The following is a 16,600-nucleotide window of genomic DNA, read 5'->3' on the forward strand; positions in this document are numbered from 1 at the left end:
AAATTCACTGCACCAAGCAAATCAGTCTCTGCAGAAACAATCCTCCAGGAGAAAGTTTTAGCAGAACTAGCACTTCTCACAATGTGCTTCAGGCATTTTATCCTCATTCAGACAGCTCACTTATTATATGTTTGAAAACATTACAGAAGAAAGAAATACTCCATTCCTGTCCACAGTCCTTGATTAATGGAGATAGACACATCCACCTTTTAAGTGACTCAGCCTAGAGCTATTAGCTGATCAGAAGGGCTTAAATAATTTCTGGTTTCTCACAGTGAATCTCTCCCCCGGAAGTTTTGTCTCTCCTTTCCTCTGCTCACTCCTCAGCTTTCTCCAAGGAATGCTCTTGCAGTGTGGGAGGCAGGCTAGTGTCCTATCAGTAACTTTATTGGAGTTATTACACACTCCTCTCTCTTAAAATTCAGTTTGTTTATTTAGGAGCCTATGTTAACCTGATAGTGATGGAATGAAGTTCCCCAGCTTGGCATTCACTGTGAGTGCAAGCAAAGAAAAGGCTTCAGTGTGTTTAACTGACCTTTCACAACAATAAATCCTTACTTATGGATGCCAGCATATGGATATGCCTGCAAAATAAATGTTTGAAGGAACACGAATTGAAGTTCCTTCCCAAAGATCTGCTCCTTGGAGAGTACCAGTGAGCATTTCTGCTAAAGAAATTCAGCTTCTGAAATTTTTTTATGTCTTATGTGTTTAAATAGAATTAGGAGGAATTATCTTGCCTTAATAGGCTGAAGTTCTTCTTGATGACTTCTTGAGGCTCTTTACATAGTAGAGAGGGAAAAAAAAAAGATGTTTCTCTAGAGCGTGATTTAGATCAGAAATTTATTTTAGCTTTATTGTATTTGTTTTTATTTATGAATAGATGACATTGAAGTATTTTTTAGGCTATACAAATGCACGAGGGTTCTTTTCCCCCCTAAATTTTCTCTTGATTTAGCTTAAAGTCAGTTGGTTAAGGGTCTTTGTCACTTTATTCAGGGCCTCTGTTTCACTCATCTCAATAGCCATGTTATCAGAGGGTTTTCATTTTTTATTTATCTTTTTGTTTTTCACCAGAGAGAGTAGTATCCCTGTGAATTAGACATCATTTCTGTTCCTCAATGGTAGGTGTGGAGAAAAACAATTCAAACAAAAAATCCTAGATAGTGATCATTATAGTCTGACTTTTCTGAAATAAATTTAATTTCCATTGCTTCTCACTTTTTTTTACCCCCAGTCTTATTTGGTTTTTTCCCAATTTTAACTGCTAATTTCAAGGCTTGTTAGCTCTTGACAATGCAGCTAAGATGAACATAAAGGAACTTGTCCTCATTCAGATGTTTTCATGAGCTTGTTGTTCAACCATAGTGAAACTTTAGTATTGTCATAGTGAAACTTTAGTATTGTCATAGTGAAACTTTAGTATGATGCAGTGGAACCAGTTTATAGGAAAACTGGTTCCAAATATTATTATCTTTAACTTGCACTTCAAGTTAGTTGCTTACAAAGAGGAACTTTTCTTTAAGACACATCAAAAGAGAATGAAACCTAGTGAAACAACAGAAATTCTTATATATGCTGCTTTGGAGACGGAGGAGAAAATGGAACCTACTAATAGTTATATAGATATACTATCTTGTGCAGTTATTTATTCTATGCAGAATTCCCTGATGATAACTTCTTGAGGTTCTTAGTCCAGACTTCTGCTTAGATATGAATGGTTTCATTCTTTGTCATAATTACAATGCCCTAGCAAAGAAGCAATAGTTGAAATTGTAACAAGGAAGAAGTTTGAATGCTTTATTGCAAGTGAACTAAAAATGTCTTTGAAATTTTGCAGGATTCTTAATTGCTCTGTGTGTGTTTCTCCAATCCAAAATGACCATAGAATAGCAACAATAGAGCTCAGAGTATTGGTGTGAACAAAGGGACTTCCTTTAGGGTTGATTTGATAAAACATGTACTGGAACATAGCAGCCAAGTCTTGCTTTAAATGGAACCGACGTTGCCAGAGTTATAAAATAATTGGTGAATATCACTGTGAAGTGATCATTCTACTTGAGTTTCATGGTGTTTGTAGAACTGCAGTACTATACTTCTGTGCTGAACCTGCACAAAGTGAACCTTCCCCATGGGTTCTGCACCCCTGAAGTTGATCTGCCCCAAAGGAACTTGAGTTGCAGATGAGGCAAGCACCATTTTCTGTGTCTCTTTGCAGTGGTGGATCTGAACCTCCTGAAGGAGGAGGCGCGGCTGTACAGTTGCACTCCGCGCAACTTCTCGGTGTCGCTGCGGGAGGAGCTGAAGAGAACGGACACCATCTTCTGGCCGCTGTGTCTGCTGGTGAAACGCTGTGGTGGAAACTGTGCCTGTTGTCAGCAGAGCTGCAACGAGTGCCAATGTGTGCCAACAAAAGTCACCAAAAAATACCATGAGGTTGGCACTATTTTTACATCTGCATGCTTGGAAATGATGAAAGCCAATCAAGGCGTTTATTTTTAATAAAACAAATGCACCAATATTAATATTTTAATATTTTATGTACTGCACTTTTAGTAAATAATTTTTTAGCATTTTAATTAGGTATTGTGTTGAAAAAGGTAAAATCTTCCTTATTAATATACTTTTCTGTGTAACTATTAATTTCTGAGGTATTTACTGGTGCAGTTCAGACACACCACAACGATACATTTCATCCTTTTTTCTCTAGTGGTAGATATTTACTTTATGAAGAAACAAATATTTGTTCATTTCCATTGTTCTATAAATTTATAATTTATAGATAAAATTATTTATTATAGAATTTTCTAATTGGGTTAACTCTACTGTTTGGTCTTAAATAAAATTAAATGGAAATCTGAAATTGCAAGTTTCTTCTTTGGTAAAGAAACATGATTTAATCATGTTCAACATGATTTAATCAATTTTGTAATTGGCTTGAGGTAAAAGCAAAAATAGTAACGAGTGGGGGGAATTAATGAAGAAATTCAGTTTTAATATGCTTCCTGTCATCCAGTGGGTTTCCAGTGCAATCTAGCTCATAGTCTAGGTGTGTGATGAAGCGCTTGCTGTTTTCTTGATGCTTGGCTTCTTCTCCTTCAGGTTCTTCAGCTGAAGCCAAGGATTGGTGTCCGGGGATTGCATAAATCATTGACAGATGTACCCTTGGAACACCATGAGGAGTGTGACTGTGTGTGCAAAAGGAATACTGAAGGATAAACCTGATATAATTGTGCTGTTTTCTTTCAAAGCACATTCAATCAATGGCTGATTCTATTATGGGGCTTGTGCATTATCTCCTTCTGTAATCTCAGTTGTTTGCTTTGGGGATCTTCCGTCTTGAAGATTTACAGTGAGCTCTAAAAAGAGGAGAAGCCAAACTGGGATTATATGTTGTGTGACAGCTCTGTTTGGAGGCCCAGTGAAAGGATGGGAGAAAGGCATCAATGAGGGATTTAAAATATATGTATTGTTGTTGTTCCCCACAATTTTCTTGGCAATACATGGATTTATAATTTAGGAGTAAAAAATAGATTTAGAAGGCTGACATCATGGAGACTTGATCCTGCTGGCTGTCTCATTTCTGCAGCTTGAGTACATCTGGCCTCTGGTTGAAAACACCTGAAATCTTTCTGTGTTCAGCTACTCCTACGTACTCTAAATCAAGCATTCTCTGTTGTATAAACTTGGGTTAAAACAGACTGTCGTTTTCTGAATTAAATTTAATTTGTCTAATGCTGGTAGGAAGGACTGGATTTTTCCATATGCTCTAGTAAAGCTCCTGCCTTTTAGAAGGAAGACTGGACAATAATGTGAGCTAAGGAAGCAAACATTGAAAAGATCAGTGCCTTTTTTCTTACTACTATGGCTGATGATTTTTTTTGTGTGTTTGTTATTTTTTATCGTGTACATTTTTATACTCTCCTTTTGACGATATAACTATTTGCTTTTCTAAACTTGTTAAATATATCTATTTTTACCAAAGGTATTTAATATTCTTTTTTTTTTATGTATTACAACCTAGATCAACTATTTTTTAGTTTTGTGAGACTTTAAAGCCAGACTTATACAGTTGGTGGAACAGAGATGTGACTACAGTGGGAAAGAAGCATGATCTCTTTGCAGTTTGTTTCTACAAAGTGAAAAGTACAGTTTTTTACCTGGATGCACAGTTATAGTAGACAGAGATGTGTGGATGAAGCTCTAAGCTTGCTAGCTCCATGAGACTAAAAATATGAGAGACAGAGGTTACTATAACCAGTTTCAAAAGTTGACTTTAAAAATTCCCTCTCTCCATACTGTCCTTTGCTCAGGTAGAAAAGAAATGAGCATAGATGGATGCATTCTGGCTTGTTTAACTCTTTAATTTCTTTAAAGGAGAATGATCTACAATGTAAGAAAAGAAACTTGTGGCTTGCAGCCATCATGATGCATCATGGTCATGGGAAGGCAGCCTTGTCAATGGTGAAGTGTATGGTTTTCCATTGACAGAAACAGCTGCTTAAGTACTGCTCACTCACAGGAACGTAACACTCTGCAGTGCAGTCTGATGAACTCTATGGTATCGTTCTTCTGTATGTTTTATTCTTTAACCCATTCACTTATCCCACCCCATGCAAATTGAAAAGGAAACAGTAAAGTATTTTTGCTTGTAAAATGCTTTAACATTATGCCTAGTTTATTTTTTTTTTGACTATTGGATTTTCAGATTGTAATGAATCACAAAATAAAGTAATAATGCTAATTTTGGGAGAATAAATGTTTCAGTGTGATTGCATATTTGTACCTGTCAGTATACAATTTAATGGGAAAAGTTAGGATGGTGATTTCCTCCTTTGAAAATCAGCTCTGAAAACAAAAGTCTTCTGTTACCAAGACTTCCACTTGCTTTATTACTTCTGAGTTACTGTAAATGCACAAGAAGAAAAAGGAAAGGAATTAATGTGATGCTATTTGTACAAACATTCAAAATGTTCAAAATTGTGTGGATGTGAAGCCATCAGATTGAAATAACATCTTCTATTATTGTTTCCATAGTGAAAATGAATTCTGATGAAAGTTTGGGTTTTTTGCAAGCTAGAATGACTTTCTGATACCAGTTTTGGAAAATGTTCAGGTGGCTTCTAATTTTGCCCCCACCCTCAAAAACCTACTCAGTAAGAAAAATTTCTGGTGTAAAGGTGACATATAATTTTCCAGTCTGAATATTAACCCTGTATCAGAATACAGAGTTATGGTCACACAAAAAAAAACAAAAAAAAAAAAAAAAAACCCAAAAAAACAAAAAACCTGGTTTAATTGAGTTTTGAGTCTTTGACCAGAAGTGTTTTGTAGGGATGTTTAGGATGTTTTTGCATTAATGTTGTCCTTTTTTTTTTTTTAATTTAAAGATGTTTTGAACAGCAAGTCAAGGAATCAAAAAAAATGTAATTCCATTACAGAAGATTCTGCTGTAGGAAATGCAGGAGGTCTCATACTCTCTGTAGACTTGCTAGGAGAAAAAGGATGGTCATGAATTTTGGAGTAGGTATTTGGTGGCAGCAGAGTAATGGGGAGTTTCTGGAACCATGTGGGATATGGAGAGTATGTTTTCCAAATGTCACAAGTAGTTTTTTTTCCTATTGCCCCCCTCTGGCTCACTTTCTTCATTGCCAGTTCCTTGAAACAGTTTCCTCCCCGACTGCTTGCTATGGACCTGTGTCTGAGCTCCTTACCACTCTGCTCTTTGCATCACCTTCACACCATTTCTGTTTGCCACCCTCTTTGCCAAGCATTGTTGAGCTCTGTGCCTCCCCCTTGTCTCCATGCTCAGGCTTTGTCTTCTCACTACTTCTGCCAGGACTTCATTTTTCTACCTCTCCTTAGATCTTCAGGAGATTTGGCACTTCACCTCCTCCCTAGCGGAGAGAGTCTGGAGAGGCTCATTTCTCCTACAGGAGGGGATGTAGGAAAGGCACCAGCTGAGGGGAGCAGTGAAGGGTGCAGTTCTCCTGCTTGGTGCTGCATCCTGGGTCCTGCCAGGCAGAGCAGCTGCTCCTGGCGTGGGTGGCTTCCAAGCAAAAGGTGTGGTAAAAACTGACTGAAGATATTAATAATGAATTGCTAACAAGCAGCTAACAGTGCCTTTCACAGCGACAGGTAATGGCAGCTTAATGCCAAGGATGTGTGGAAATAGATTGACATAAGTGGGTAGTAAGCCTTTTCTAATGTGGAATAGAATTTGCAAGTTTTGATGTTACATCTTTGTGGAGATTTTTTTAAAATGTTGCTGTGTATTTTGAGCCATAAATTCCTGAATTACATTCATGTAAGCATCAGTGTTTGGCAATAATGGCTGTTTCTAATGAGTCTAAACAGTAGAAACAACCAAGTAGAATAAAGTAGCTGCTGTAAACAGACAAAATCAAAATAACACAGTCTGGATTTTGTAGGTTTTATCCTATGCCCAATAAATGTCTTCAGTCAAAAGTAATTGTTCCCCCCAGAGGAATAGGTGGGGGAGCTGATGACTGATGTTGAGCCCTGTTTTTATGGATTCTGTAGATACTCACATTCCTGGAACCCTCCTGTCTGCTGTGGCCAGCATGGGAGTCATGGAGAAGCACCAAATTTTTACTCACCAAGGGCGGTACTGCAGATCTCTTGGCTCTTAAAAGACTTTAAGTGTTTTTTGCTCTTTGTCTGCCTGGTTGAACAGGCTTACAGCTCTTTTCAGCAGAAGAGGAGAAAAAAAAAATGTGGATGATAGAACAGAGTGTGTAGAGAAAAAAAGATAGAAACACAAATATTGGTTTTTTTTTATTAATTAGTGCATCAGCTAATGCAAGCTGTTACTTGATTTCCTTTCTAAGAAAGAACTGTGTCAAAACTCTTAAAAATTTTCAATTCAGATGCTAGCTGCTTAAATAGTCTCATTTTGACTACTTAAATTCTGAAAATAAAAATTATAAACATTTGCATTGACATTTACATTGTAAACATTTCTGATTGACTTCTGAAGATACAGTAATAGTGCTACTGTTCAAGGCTTTCTCACCAAACCTCATGCAGACATGCTAAAGAATCATGGTTGCATTATTCTTGTTCAAACCAGGTGCTGAAGTTAAGTAGACCAAATTTTCTGACTCTGTGATATGATATTTTAATTTCTTTCACCAAGATTGCTCTTTTTATCACTTTTTGCATGGGATGCTTTATCAATTTGCCTTTGAAAGTCCTTTTGTGCACCTTTTAAACCAAAGAACAGTGGCTTTGTTTATTTGTCAAAATCACATTGTAAAAGAATGGCTGCTTAATTCAGCATGAATTGGACAAACTTTTCAGAGAAGACAATTTGCCTGTTGCCTCACTGGAATTCTTCCAGACTGTTGTAAGAAAGATAAGTTTACAGCTCAGTCATGGGAGAAAGATGACAGCTTTTTTTGCAATTGTGATAGTACATAAGCTATATTCCTGCTCTGAATCTTGCTCTGTGTCAGCCTTCATTGAGCTGGTCTGTCTTCATCAAGTACAGAGGCAAAGCCTGGCCCTCCCAGCTGAGGCAGCTCTGTTTGGTGCATAAGGTTCATCAATGAGAATACTTCAAACACAGGCCTGTTTTCTGAACAAAACATTGCTTTCTCAAAGAGTCTTAAGGAGTTCTGAGTCTGGAATGGCTTTCCACATAGCTGATATGGCCAGCTTTTTTTTTTGCCTAATGAAGTAAAGACAGAAGTGCCAGTTTGGCAATAAGAAGCCCTTATTGCCTTCTTCAGATTCTGCTTCACTGAAGACAGATCCAAGCCAACTTGTATCTGGTGTCTCTCCTGTTTAGGGTGATTGATAAACCACATCTCAGTAGACTTGCTTTCCTTTCACTATGCAGAATCCCAGTAAATTGGCAAGGTTGGGAAGTTTATCTGTCTTTGTCCTGTTTCACACATCTGTGGGGTGGGTCTTGTCTCAGACATGAAACTAAAATTTATTTAAGAGTGAAGGCCATAATGTTTAGGATTACTTGACAAACAGCATCACACAGTGATCAGAACAATTAGCAACTTTGAGACTCAAAAGATACTAAAATGAACTTCACTACCTTGTTCAAAAGGCTTCATTTAGAGACTGAGAAGAAGAAAATGTTTTGAACTTTGATTTCACTCTTTTAGAGGTTTTCCACAATTTTGGAATAGTGGCTGCTTTTCACCCTCATGTATAGTTTTTTGATTCTGTATTCTTTTGTCATAAATTGAGTGTTTACCCTCAAAAACAGTAAACACATAAGTCTCTATTTCCTCAGGTTCTAAAAGGCTGGACCCCCTGATTCTTTCAGCCTTCAGCGTGGCATCTCTTTTATTGTGACTAATATACTTTTCAGTAAGGAGAAATCACTGACCTGGGTACCATGTGGCATCTTTATGCTTGAAGGCTAAGCAGACTTTTGGTGTACTTGCAGAGAGGAGGTGTCAGGCAGGAATTGTCTTTTTTGGTGCCTTCACATAATTGAAAAGTTACAGCAGACTAGCTGAAGGGGGTATGGAATTCAAAGTAACAAAATTCCACCACTGTTCTCCAGAAAGGAGACGCCCCACCATTAAAATGCTCAAAAATAAGTGTGTTTACCTGTGACTCACTTTAGTTACTTTTCATGTCTCATGTTGAAGGTAAGTGCTGAAAGACAAGGCATATTTGAGCTATAAAATCTTTTTCATCCAGAGCCATAAGGAACTAACTATAACAACAATCTTACTCTGTGTTATGCTGTGTAGTTAAATATTGGAGTTTAAGCACAAATTTCTGATACGGTCAGAATCAACTTCCCCCTGGCTGAGGAGCAGGTGAGAGGGCATCCTTTCCTGATAATTTTACTGCATCTGTCTCTTTGGGAAGCAGTCTGTACATATATGTGGGATATGGTTAGCATATGGTCCTTGGTGACAGACTGGCTTCCACTTAAAAAGCTGGTAATTGATTATGCAGAATTAGGATTGAATTCATTTTCTTATGAATAAGAAGAGAAGTGAAAGGCCTGTGTTGCCTTATACCAAGTGCTCATCTAGTACAGTGTTCTTGTCTCTATTCATGGTGATCATTGATGAAAGCATGCTTGAAAGTATGCTATGTTTTCCAAATTCCATAGATCGGCAGTTTAGGACTTCTTTAGCCAGAGTTTGAATTACAGCCCATAACATCCTCAGGAGGAGCTGTAAAACACAGCCCACATTAAATAAATGAATGTGTCTTTTGCATTATGTGATCCCAGCGTGCTGCAATTCAGCACAGGCTCTGCCTCACAGAAAATGGTTATCATAAGTGTCTTAAACTTGATTTCCTGGGCTGAATAGGTTCAAAAGGAACAGATTAGCTGTTTCACTACCAACAAGGCAGTGGAATATTGAAGTAACTCTTTTACACAGGAGATGCAACACACTTCTTGCATGCACTGTGAAGTGTTCAATAGAAGTAATAAAAGTGTCATATAGACTAATTAGTTTCAGGAAGAATAGAAAAAGGTTACTAAATGCTCTTTTGCAAAGCATTGTTAGTATATATATTTCCTACGGTACATTTCATTGTACCCAGGGCATCACTCAGGTTGAACAATCTTTTCTAATACATTTGGAATATTCTTCTTTTTTTTCCCCATCACTTTCAGGTAAATTAAAATATTAGCAATTTTTGGTGCTGAAATTTTGACTATTGCTGGCAACAGTTCAAGAAGTATTGGAGGCAACCTTTAAAGCATAGCCATTGCTAAACAGAGGTGATGTGCTACCATCTAAAACAAAAGAGATGAAATTATGGCCTAAACCACAATCTGTGACTGTGAGCAATGCCTTTCAGCCACCTTGGCAATTGTACATTTCCAGTAGTTTATTGGTGTTCCATGGTAATGCCAAAGTAATGTAACTTTTTTCCTACCTGTAAAAATAAGGATTTATTCCATTCAATCAATGAAACTAAATTAGACATCTATGTTAGAGAAGCTAATGAAGTGTGGGCTGGATGAGCTGGCAGTGAGGTAGATTGGAAACTGGACAGAGTTTGTGGTCAGGCCAGAAGAAACTCCAGTGGGAGAGCAGTGAGTGTGCCTCCAGGGTCGGTAGTGGGTCCAGTCCTGCTCAGCATCTTCATCGATGCTCTGGATGTGGGGGCAGAGTGAGTGTGCCCTCAAGAAATTTGTAGATGACTCCTAACAGGGAAGAGTGGCTGATGCACCAGAGGGTTGTGCTGCTGTGTAGAGGGTCTTTGACAGGCTGGAGAAAGGGACTACAGGAACCTCATGAAATTCAGCAAAGTGAAGTGCAAAGTCCTGCATCTGGAGAGGAACAACCCTAGGCACCAATATATGCCAGGGGCTGCCCAGCTGGAAAGCTGCTTTGCACAAAAAGATCTGAAGGTCCTTCCTGGTGGACACCAAGTTGAACATGAGCCAGCAATGTGCACCTGTGGCAAAGAAGGCTAATGGTGTCCTGGGCTGCATTAGGAAGAGTGCTGCCAGCAGGGAGAGGGAGCCAAGCCTTCCTCTCTACTCAGCACTGCTGAGGGGATACCTGGAGTGCTGTGTCCGGTTCTGGGCTCCCCAGTACAAGAGGGACGTGTACGTACTGGGGAGAGTGCAGCAAAAGTCCACTAAGATAATAAGGGACTGGAGAACTTCCTGCATGAAAAACAGCTCAGAGAGGTGTGAATGTGGACCCTGAAAAGGAAAAGGCTTGAGGGGGATCTCATCAATTTGTACAAATTACTGAAAGTGCAAAGGGGATGGAGCCAGGTTCTCTTCAGCATTGCCCAGTAATTGACAGGACCAGAGGCAATGGACACAAACTGAAAAGCAGGAGTTTCCCTCTAAACATCAAGAAAGGCTTTCTCACTGTGAGGGTAACACAGCACTGGTAGAGTTTTCACAAAGAGATTTTTGAGTCTCCCTGCTTGTAGATATTCAAAAGGCACCTGGACATGTATGTGGACAACTGGCTGCAGGTGGCCCAGTTTGAGCAAAGAACTGGAGCCACATGATTTCCAGGGATCCCTTCCAACGTCAGCCTTTCTGTGAATAGCACACATATAATTTCCACAAACATTAAATCTTCGTCTTAACACTGAGATATTCAACTCCTCATAGAACAAAGAATTAATAAGCAGAAAGTCAAGTACTTTCTTAAGCTGAAAGGATATACCTAGGCATCAAATTGCCTTGTAATGTTTATGATCTGATAAATTCTTCAGTTTCTCCCAGAAAAAGCTTCTAAGGGTTTATATCTGCTTTGTTAATCATTGTTTTCAAGATAAAAACTGAAGATAAGGATGTGAAATAATAGTACGTTATGTGATAGGAAATGGCCTATATCTAGGCCAATATCCTGTGTGAAATCACACCTTTATTTTTCAAGTAAGATCAAGTTTCTTGTATAAGCAATAGCCTTTGAACTCTTACCAAATTTTTTACTTAACAGTTTCTTCGTGTTTTGGTTTTGCTTTATGTAGCACATAAGAACATAGACATTTTCCCCTCATACTTGCTAGCAGTACTTTGCCCTGACAAAAGATACCTCATGGGAGCAAATAGAGAATGTGCGTTTCAAGTCATTTGGGAAATGACGTCAGAGCAATTTTATGGCAGGTTGTCCAGGGGCAGCAATGCCAGGAATGGTGCCACACAGGATGATGATAACCATCAACTCACAGATAGGCCACTATGTAAATACCCACCGGATGCAGGGCTGGGGACCAGTACCCCTGGGAGTCAACAGTGGAAAGGATGCACTTCTTCAAAGTTGATATTGTCCTCGATTTACTTTGAGAAAATATGCAAAGGCAAATGACATCATCACAGCCTTCCTGAAAGGGGAAAAAAATGAAGAGCTAGTTAAACTATTCTAATACTTAAAAATTCTTTTCACCCAATGGGAATGTGAAAAAACAATAGAGCTTTTAAGCAATGTTGCAGTTCCCTTTGCCCATGCTCTAGGCATTTAGATCAGTAAAGACAGCATTCTTTCCAGTGTGAAAGCAGTGAACAAGGTTCTCTATATAAATAATTTACTCTACAAGAGTACCTGAATTAACATATTACTGCTATGCTGACCACAACCAACCATGTAAAAGCACTTTGTGTGGTGGGTTGAAATTGTTGCCTTAAATGTGGTAGCACAGTTCACAACTTTTTAAAGAAACCTTAATGGAACCTTTTAGAATTTTGGCTGCCATTGCAGAATCCTCGGAGGTCACTCAGAGGGACAGCAGCAGTGAAAAACTTCTTTGTGACCTTTGGGACAGTTTTAAACAGTGAGGTCAGGACAGCAATCTTATTGAAATGTAAGAAAATATGTCAGGTACAGGTTTATTTTTAAGCTTTAAGAAGATGGCTTGAGACACCGTTCCCTGTTGGCAGAAAGGGGACTCATTCCTGAGCTAGGATTGGTTTGTCTCTTAAAACTTAAATTTTCTTTCTTTTCATAGCAAAATCTAACAAGATTAAAATAGAAATCTTGTAATCTAATATTTAACTTTATTTGCTTTCATATATTCTTTTTGTGCACATCCTTCTGTGTTGCAAGCAGTGTATCAGGACTGCCTGAACTGGCGCATATTCTTCCTGCCTACAAGCTGTGCTAATGGGCCTCAGAAAGTAGAAACAGTCTTTTTTGGATGTTTGAGATCAGCATCAGTGTAGTCAAGCAATAAAATTAGTAAGTGGAGAAGAACAGCTAGTCCATGCCAAACAATTTTAAAAAAGCTCAGTATCTCTACAGATGAAAAATGGAAGAGTCAGAGGAACTCTTTACAGACATAAATGTAAGGTAAGCATCTCTTGAGAGCTGATGGGCTGTGGGGTTTGACTTTATTACTGCCTTTGAAAATCTGAAAATCTCCCCTTTGAGCAAAGAAAAATGGCATCAGAAACTAATCTTTGAAAAGAGACTGTGGTGTAGGAAGACTGAAGAAACTAAGCACAAGGCAAAGGATGGTGTTTACAAAGGAAGCTGGTTGTGTCTGGGAACTGGTGGTGTTCATTGTTTGAGAAGCTCTCAAGAGATGGGGTGTGCATCTCCATTGCAGGAAGATGAGTTGTGTTTTACACTGCTCTGAGTCTGCCTGGAAGTGTAGGATGCCAAAAACAAGAATGACAGAGACCTGTTAATGGGCACCTTGGCTCCAGTAGGCTGAAGGGATGTCACTGGTGCCTATGTAAACGTCTTCTCCAAAGCCACAAAGGCAGGAGGACTCCTGACTGGCTTGGCAAGGGTGTGCCATCTGGGGCAGAAAGCATCTAGGCAGAGGGTATGCTGTACTGGGAGAGATCTGCCATGCCTTCACATCTGGGTACCAAATGTGCTGCTCTGGGTGATGTTTCTGTGGATGTGTTGTGAGGTATGGCTTCTCTCAGGCTATAGAAGGAAACCCATCTCCCAAGGTTCTGTCTGGTTGTCATTACTTTGTCAAGTCATAAGAGAAAAAGCTTCTGTCAGAATGTTTTCCAGTCCTTTTCTTCTTCTCATTGGAGGCTTTGCTCTCTTTGCCATTCTGCCGTAAGAGTATATCATTGGTTTGAGCTGCAGTTCCCAGTGGTGAGCCAAATGCTCAGCGGTTCCTATTTCATGTTGTGCTTTGCCTATTTTCTGCAAAGCATAGGGGGAAACATTGCAAGGAGGAGCAGGAATTTGGAGAGGTTTTCTGCTGTTTGCTGAAAAGCCATTGAAGACTGTAATGAATAGAGCTGGGTTATGGTTGCACATGGCTGAGGAAGACTTCAAGAGGCTGAGAATTTGATTAAAACATTCAATATGCATAAAAACTTAGGGTCAGGCCTGTGATTGAAATTTACTGTGACTGAGCAACTGGATAATATTTAGTTCTAAACAGAAAAAAATGTTTAAATATATTGGCTATTTCCTAATTATTGGGGCATGGAAACTTTGGCTTCATTCTATTAGCATTTAATTCAGCAAGTCCTAAACCTTTAGAGCTGGAATGATCTGCTGCAATTTCTGTTCAAATGACATGAGTACTTTGAGACTCAAGTCTAGAAAGTCGGAAATTATTTTTAAAAAACTAGCTTGGATACATCTCTTAGAAATTTCCTCCCACTGTGAAATCAAGAATATCTTTACTTTGAAAGCTAAGTCTTCTGTTTGCTGTATGAAGTTCCTTGGTGTTCTCTCAGCCTATTGTGCTTGATTTCATTTTTACTGTAGGTACAGTATTTTCAGTAATTGGAGGTATTATGTTTAATTTTCTGCTGTTTCAAATTTTCTTTTTACTGGAGCTCCAGCAAAATTGTTTACCAGAGGTACGTACCGTGAAATATATTTTCTTGTGTTTCCCATGGGTGAAATAAATTGCTTCATGTGGGAAGCATGGAAAAATAACATGATGCATTCATTCTACAGGGGATCTTTAAAAATATTTTTTTATTTGCAGTGGGATATTCAGCTTTCCACCTAAAATTAGAAAACTTTTTGATGTATACCTTTTTTTCCCCCTAACATGTTTAGTCCTTTTAGAAGAAATGGAGAGCTTAAAACTATTTCCAAATATGTTGCCTTTTAATTTAGTGACTGTCAAGTTAGTTGTATCAGACATGTGGCTATGGATTCATTTGCCCAGTTACAAACACAAATAGACCCTTTTTCCTTCTGGGCAGGCACAAAGGCACTTTAGGGAGTATCTGAGGGAAGGGCTGTGTGTTTCACAGAGCTGCCTGACCCACGTGGCTCCTCACCTCTGGTGCATGACACCTCTGAAGCAAAGTGAAATTTTAGTCCTATTACCATGCACTCCTTCAGCTGGGGAGAGCTGGGCTGGAGACCTCCCTTCTCCATTTTTTTAATGCTTTTACTGTCTCTTTATATTGACATTTTCCCCGATGTGCAGGAATTGAAACCATCATATTTTCTTCATTTTAAGAAGTGGACAGGGGCCCATCAAACAGTCTGCCCTGTTTTCTGCATGGTCTTTTGTCTGCACAGTGTATGGAGCAGGAGGGCCCTTTTGAAGCAGAAGTGCATGTAAATACCTAAACACACAGGTTGTGCTCAACAGATCACACCACACAGCTGTATAGCTCCTTCACAAATGAATGGAAGGCTGGAAGGCTACCAGTTTGAATATTAGTCACAGAGAGATACACTTAATTGTAAATTTATTTTTTTTTACCAGCATGAAAATGGAAAAATTGTCCAAATAAATGCTGATTTTTGCTTAATGTACTCTCTGCCAAGGTTGGAGTTAGATTGCTATGAGCTCCAAGTGATTTTAAAATCAAATTTCCTTTGATGACAAAGACACATTCTAAACTGTGTGCCTATTATCTCTCTTGTGATATTCCATAAACACATTCAATGAACTGGCAGATTTCACAGTAATGATTTGCCCTTTCAGTTTGCATGGCAAAGTTTCTCTTTTTTCCAGACCAGAACACTAAATATGTCTTGCATTACAAGAAAACTGAGAAATTGAGACTGTGATTCTGAACTACAGATTCTGTGCTTTTTCTATAAGCAAAGATTGTACTTCCAGGTTTAATGTAATAACATCATCTCCTTCTCCTCAGCCTTCAAGCTGGTAACCTTTCAGACTGGAAATCAGCATTATGCTCTTGGTGCCTGGTGAATGGCTGATCTTGGTGAATTGCTGAGCAACTCCCTGTCCCTTCCTTAATTTACCCTGTTGAATGTAGCAGGCGGTACCCTCTTTTTACAAGGCCCTTTTAATTCTGGATATGGAATTGCAATGCTGAATGCAACTTTATTTGTTATAGGTTGGTTTGGAATAACACCACGTAGATGAACCCAGGGGAAGACAGAATGAAAGAGAAATGGAATTGCAGAAGTTTTTGTCATGTAATTGAATTACTGTGTAATGGGAGGACAGTGATTTCCCCAGGCAATTATTTCATGAGGGGCTGAGATGCTGCATGCAGCATTCATAATTTGGAAACTTCTGCTTTCTCACAGTAACCTAGATGGACATTGAAATAGAAGTGTGGTACCTTTTTGTTTGGATTGGATTTTTTTACCGTGTCTTCATTACTGCAACTTCGTTCCCATATCAGCAGACCTAGTGTTGCACCCTTTTAAGGTTGCAATGGATTCCACAGTTTGTGGGTTGGTGTGTATCTTCCCTGCTTCAGACACACTCTAGCCTGGCAAATTAACTTTAATTGAAGTGTGAATTGCCTGAAAAGTCAGGAATTCAGGAAGAGTTGTTTTTCAGTAGTTTGTCTTCCTTGCAGTTTTTTCTTACCACCTGTAGCTTGAAGGGCAATATGGAAATCATTTTACTTGCTGTGGATTATTTAGACATGTGAGCATAAATGTGAGTGAAATAAATTGGTTTCCTCAGGTCAGATGTCTTTCCTTCACCATGTATGCAATAGATCAGAAATCCATGTTCAGTATATCACTAACAATCATTTTAATTTCTGGATGGATTTACTAATGATATTTATTCCTGGTTTTAGGGACCATTTTTGATGTAACTAGGAGAATTTTACACTCTTAGTCTTCTTTATAGAGAAGGCAAATGCTTCTCTCTAACCTAAAACATCTTATGGTGTTCAAATGATTTGCTGAAGAACTTTTTCTTCTTTTTCACTCCTTTGAGATTGAAAGAAATCCAA

General features: G+C 38.7%; 1 protein-coding gene across 1 annotated transcript in view; it reads left to right on the top strand.

Moving 5' to 3' along the window:
* The window catches only part of PDGFC (platelet derived growth factor C), a 119,866-nt gene extending 116,131 nt beyond the window's left edge, over nt 1-3,735 (top strand). Inside the window, exons 6-7 of the mRNA XM_038135312.1 lie at nt 2,219-2,436; nt 3,103-3,735. Coding sequence (XP_037991240.1) covers nt 2,219-2,436; nt 3,103-3,219 — 335 coding nt within the window. The 3' untranslated portion in view covers nt 3,220-3,735. The remainder of the gene's footprint in view (nt 1-2,218; nt 2,437-3,102) is intronic.
* Nucleotides 3,736-16,600: the final 12,865 nt, after the last annotated feature.

The sequence above is a fragment of the Motacilla alba genome, chromosome 4 (assembly GCF_015832195.1).
Source record: "Motacilla alba alba isolate MOTALB_02 chromosome 4, Motacilla_alba_V1.0_pri, whole genome shotgun sequence".
NCBI classification, from domain to species: domain Eukaryota; kingdom Metazoa; phylum Chordata; class Aves; order Passeriformes; family Motacillidae; genus Motacilla; species Motacilla alba.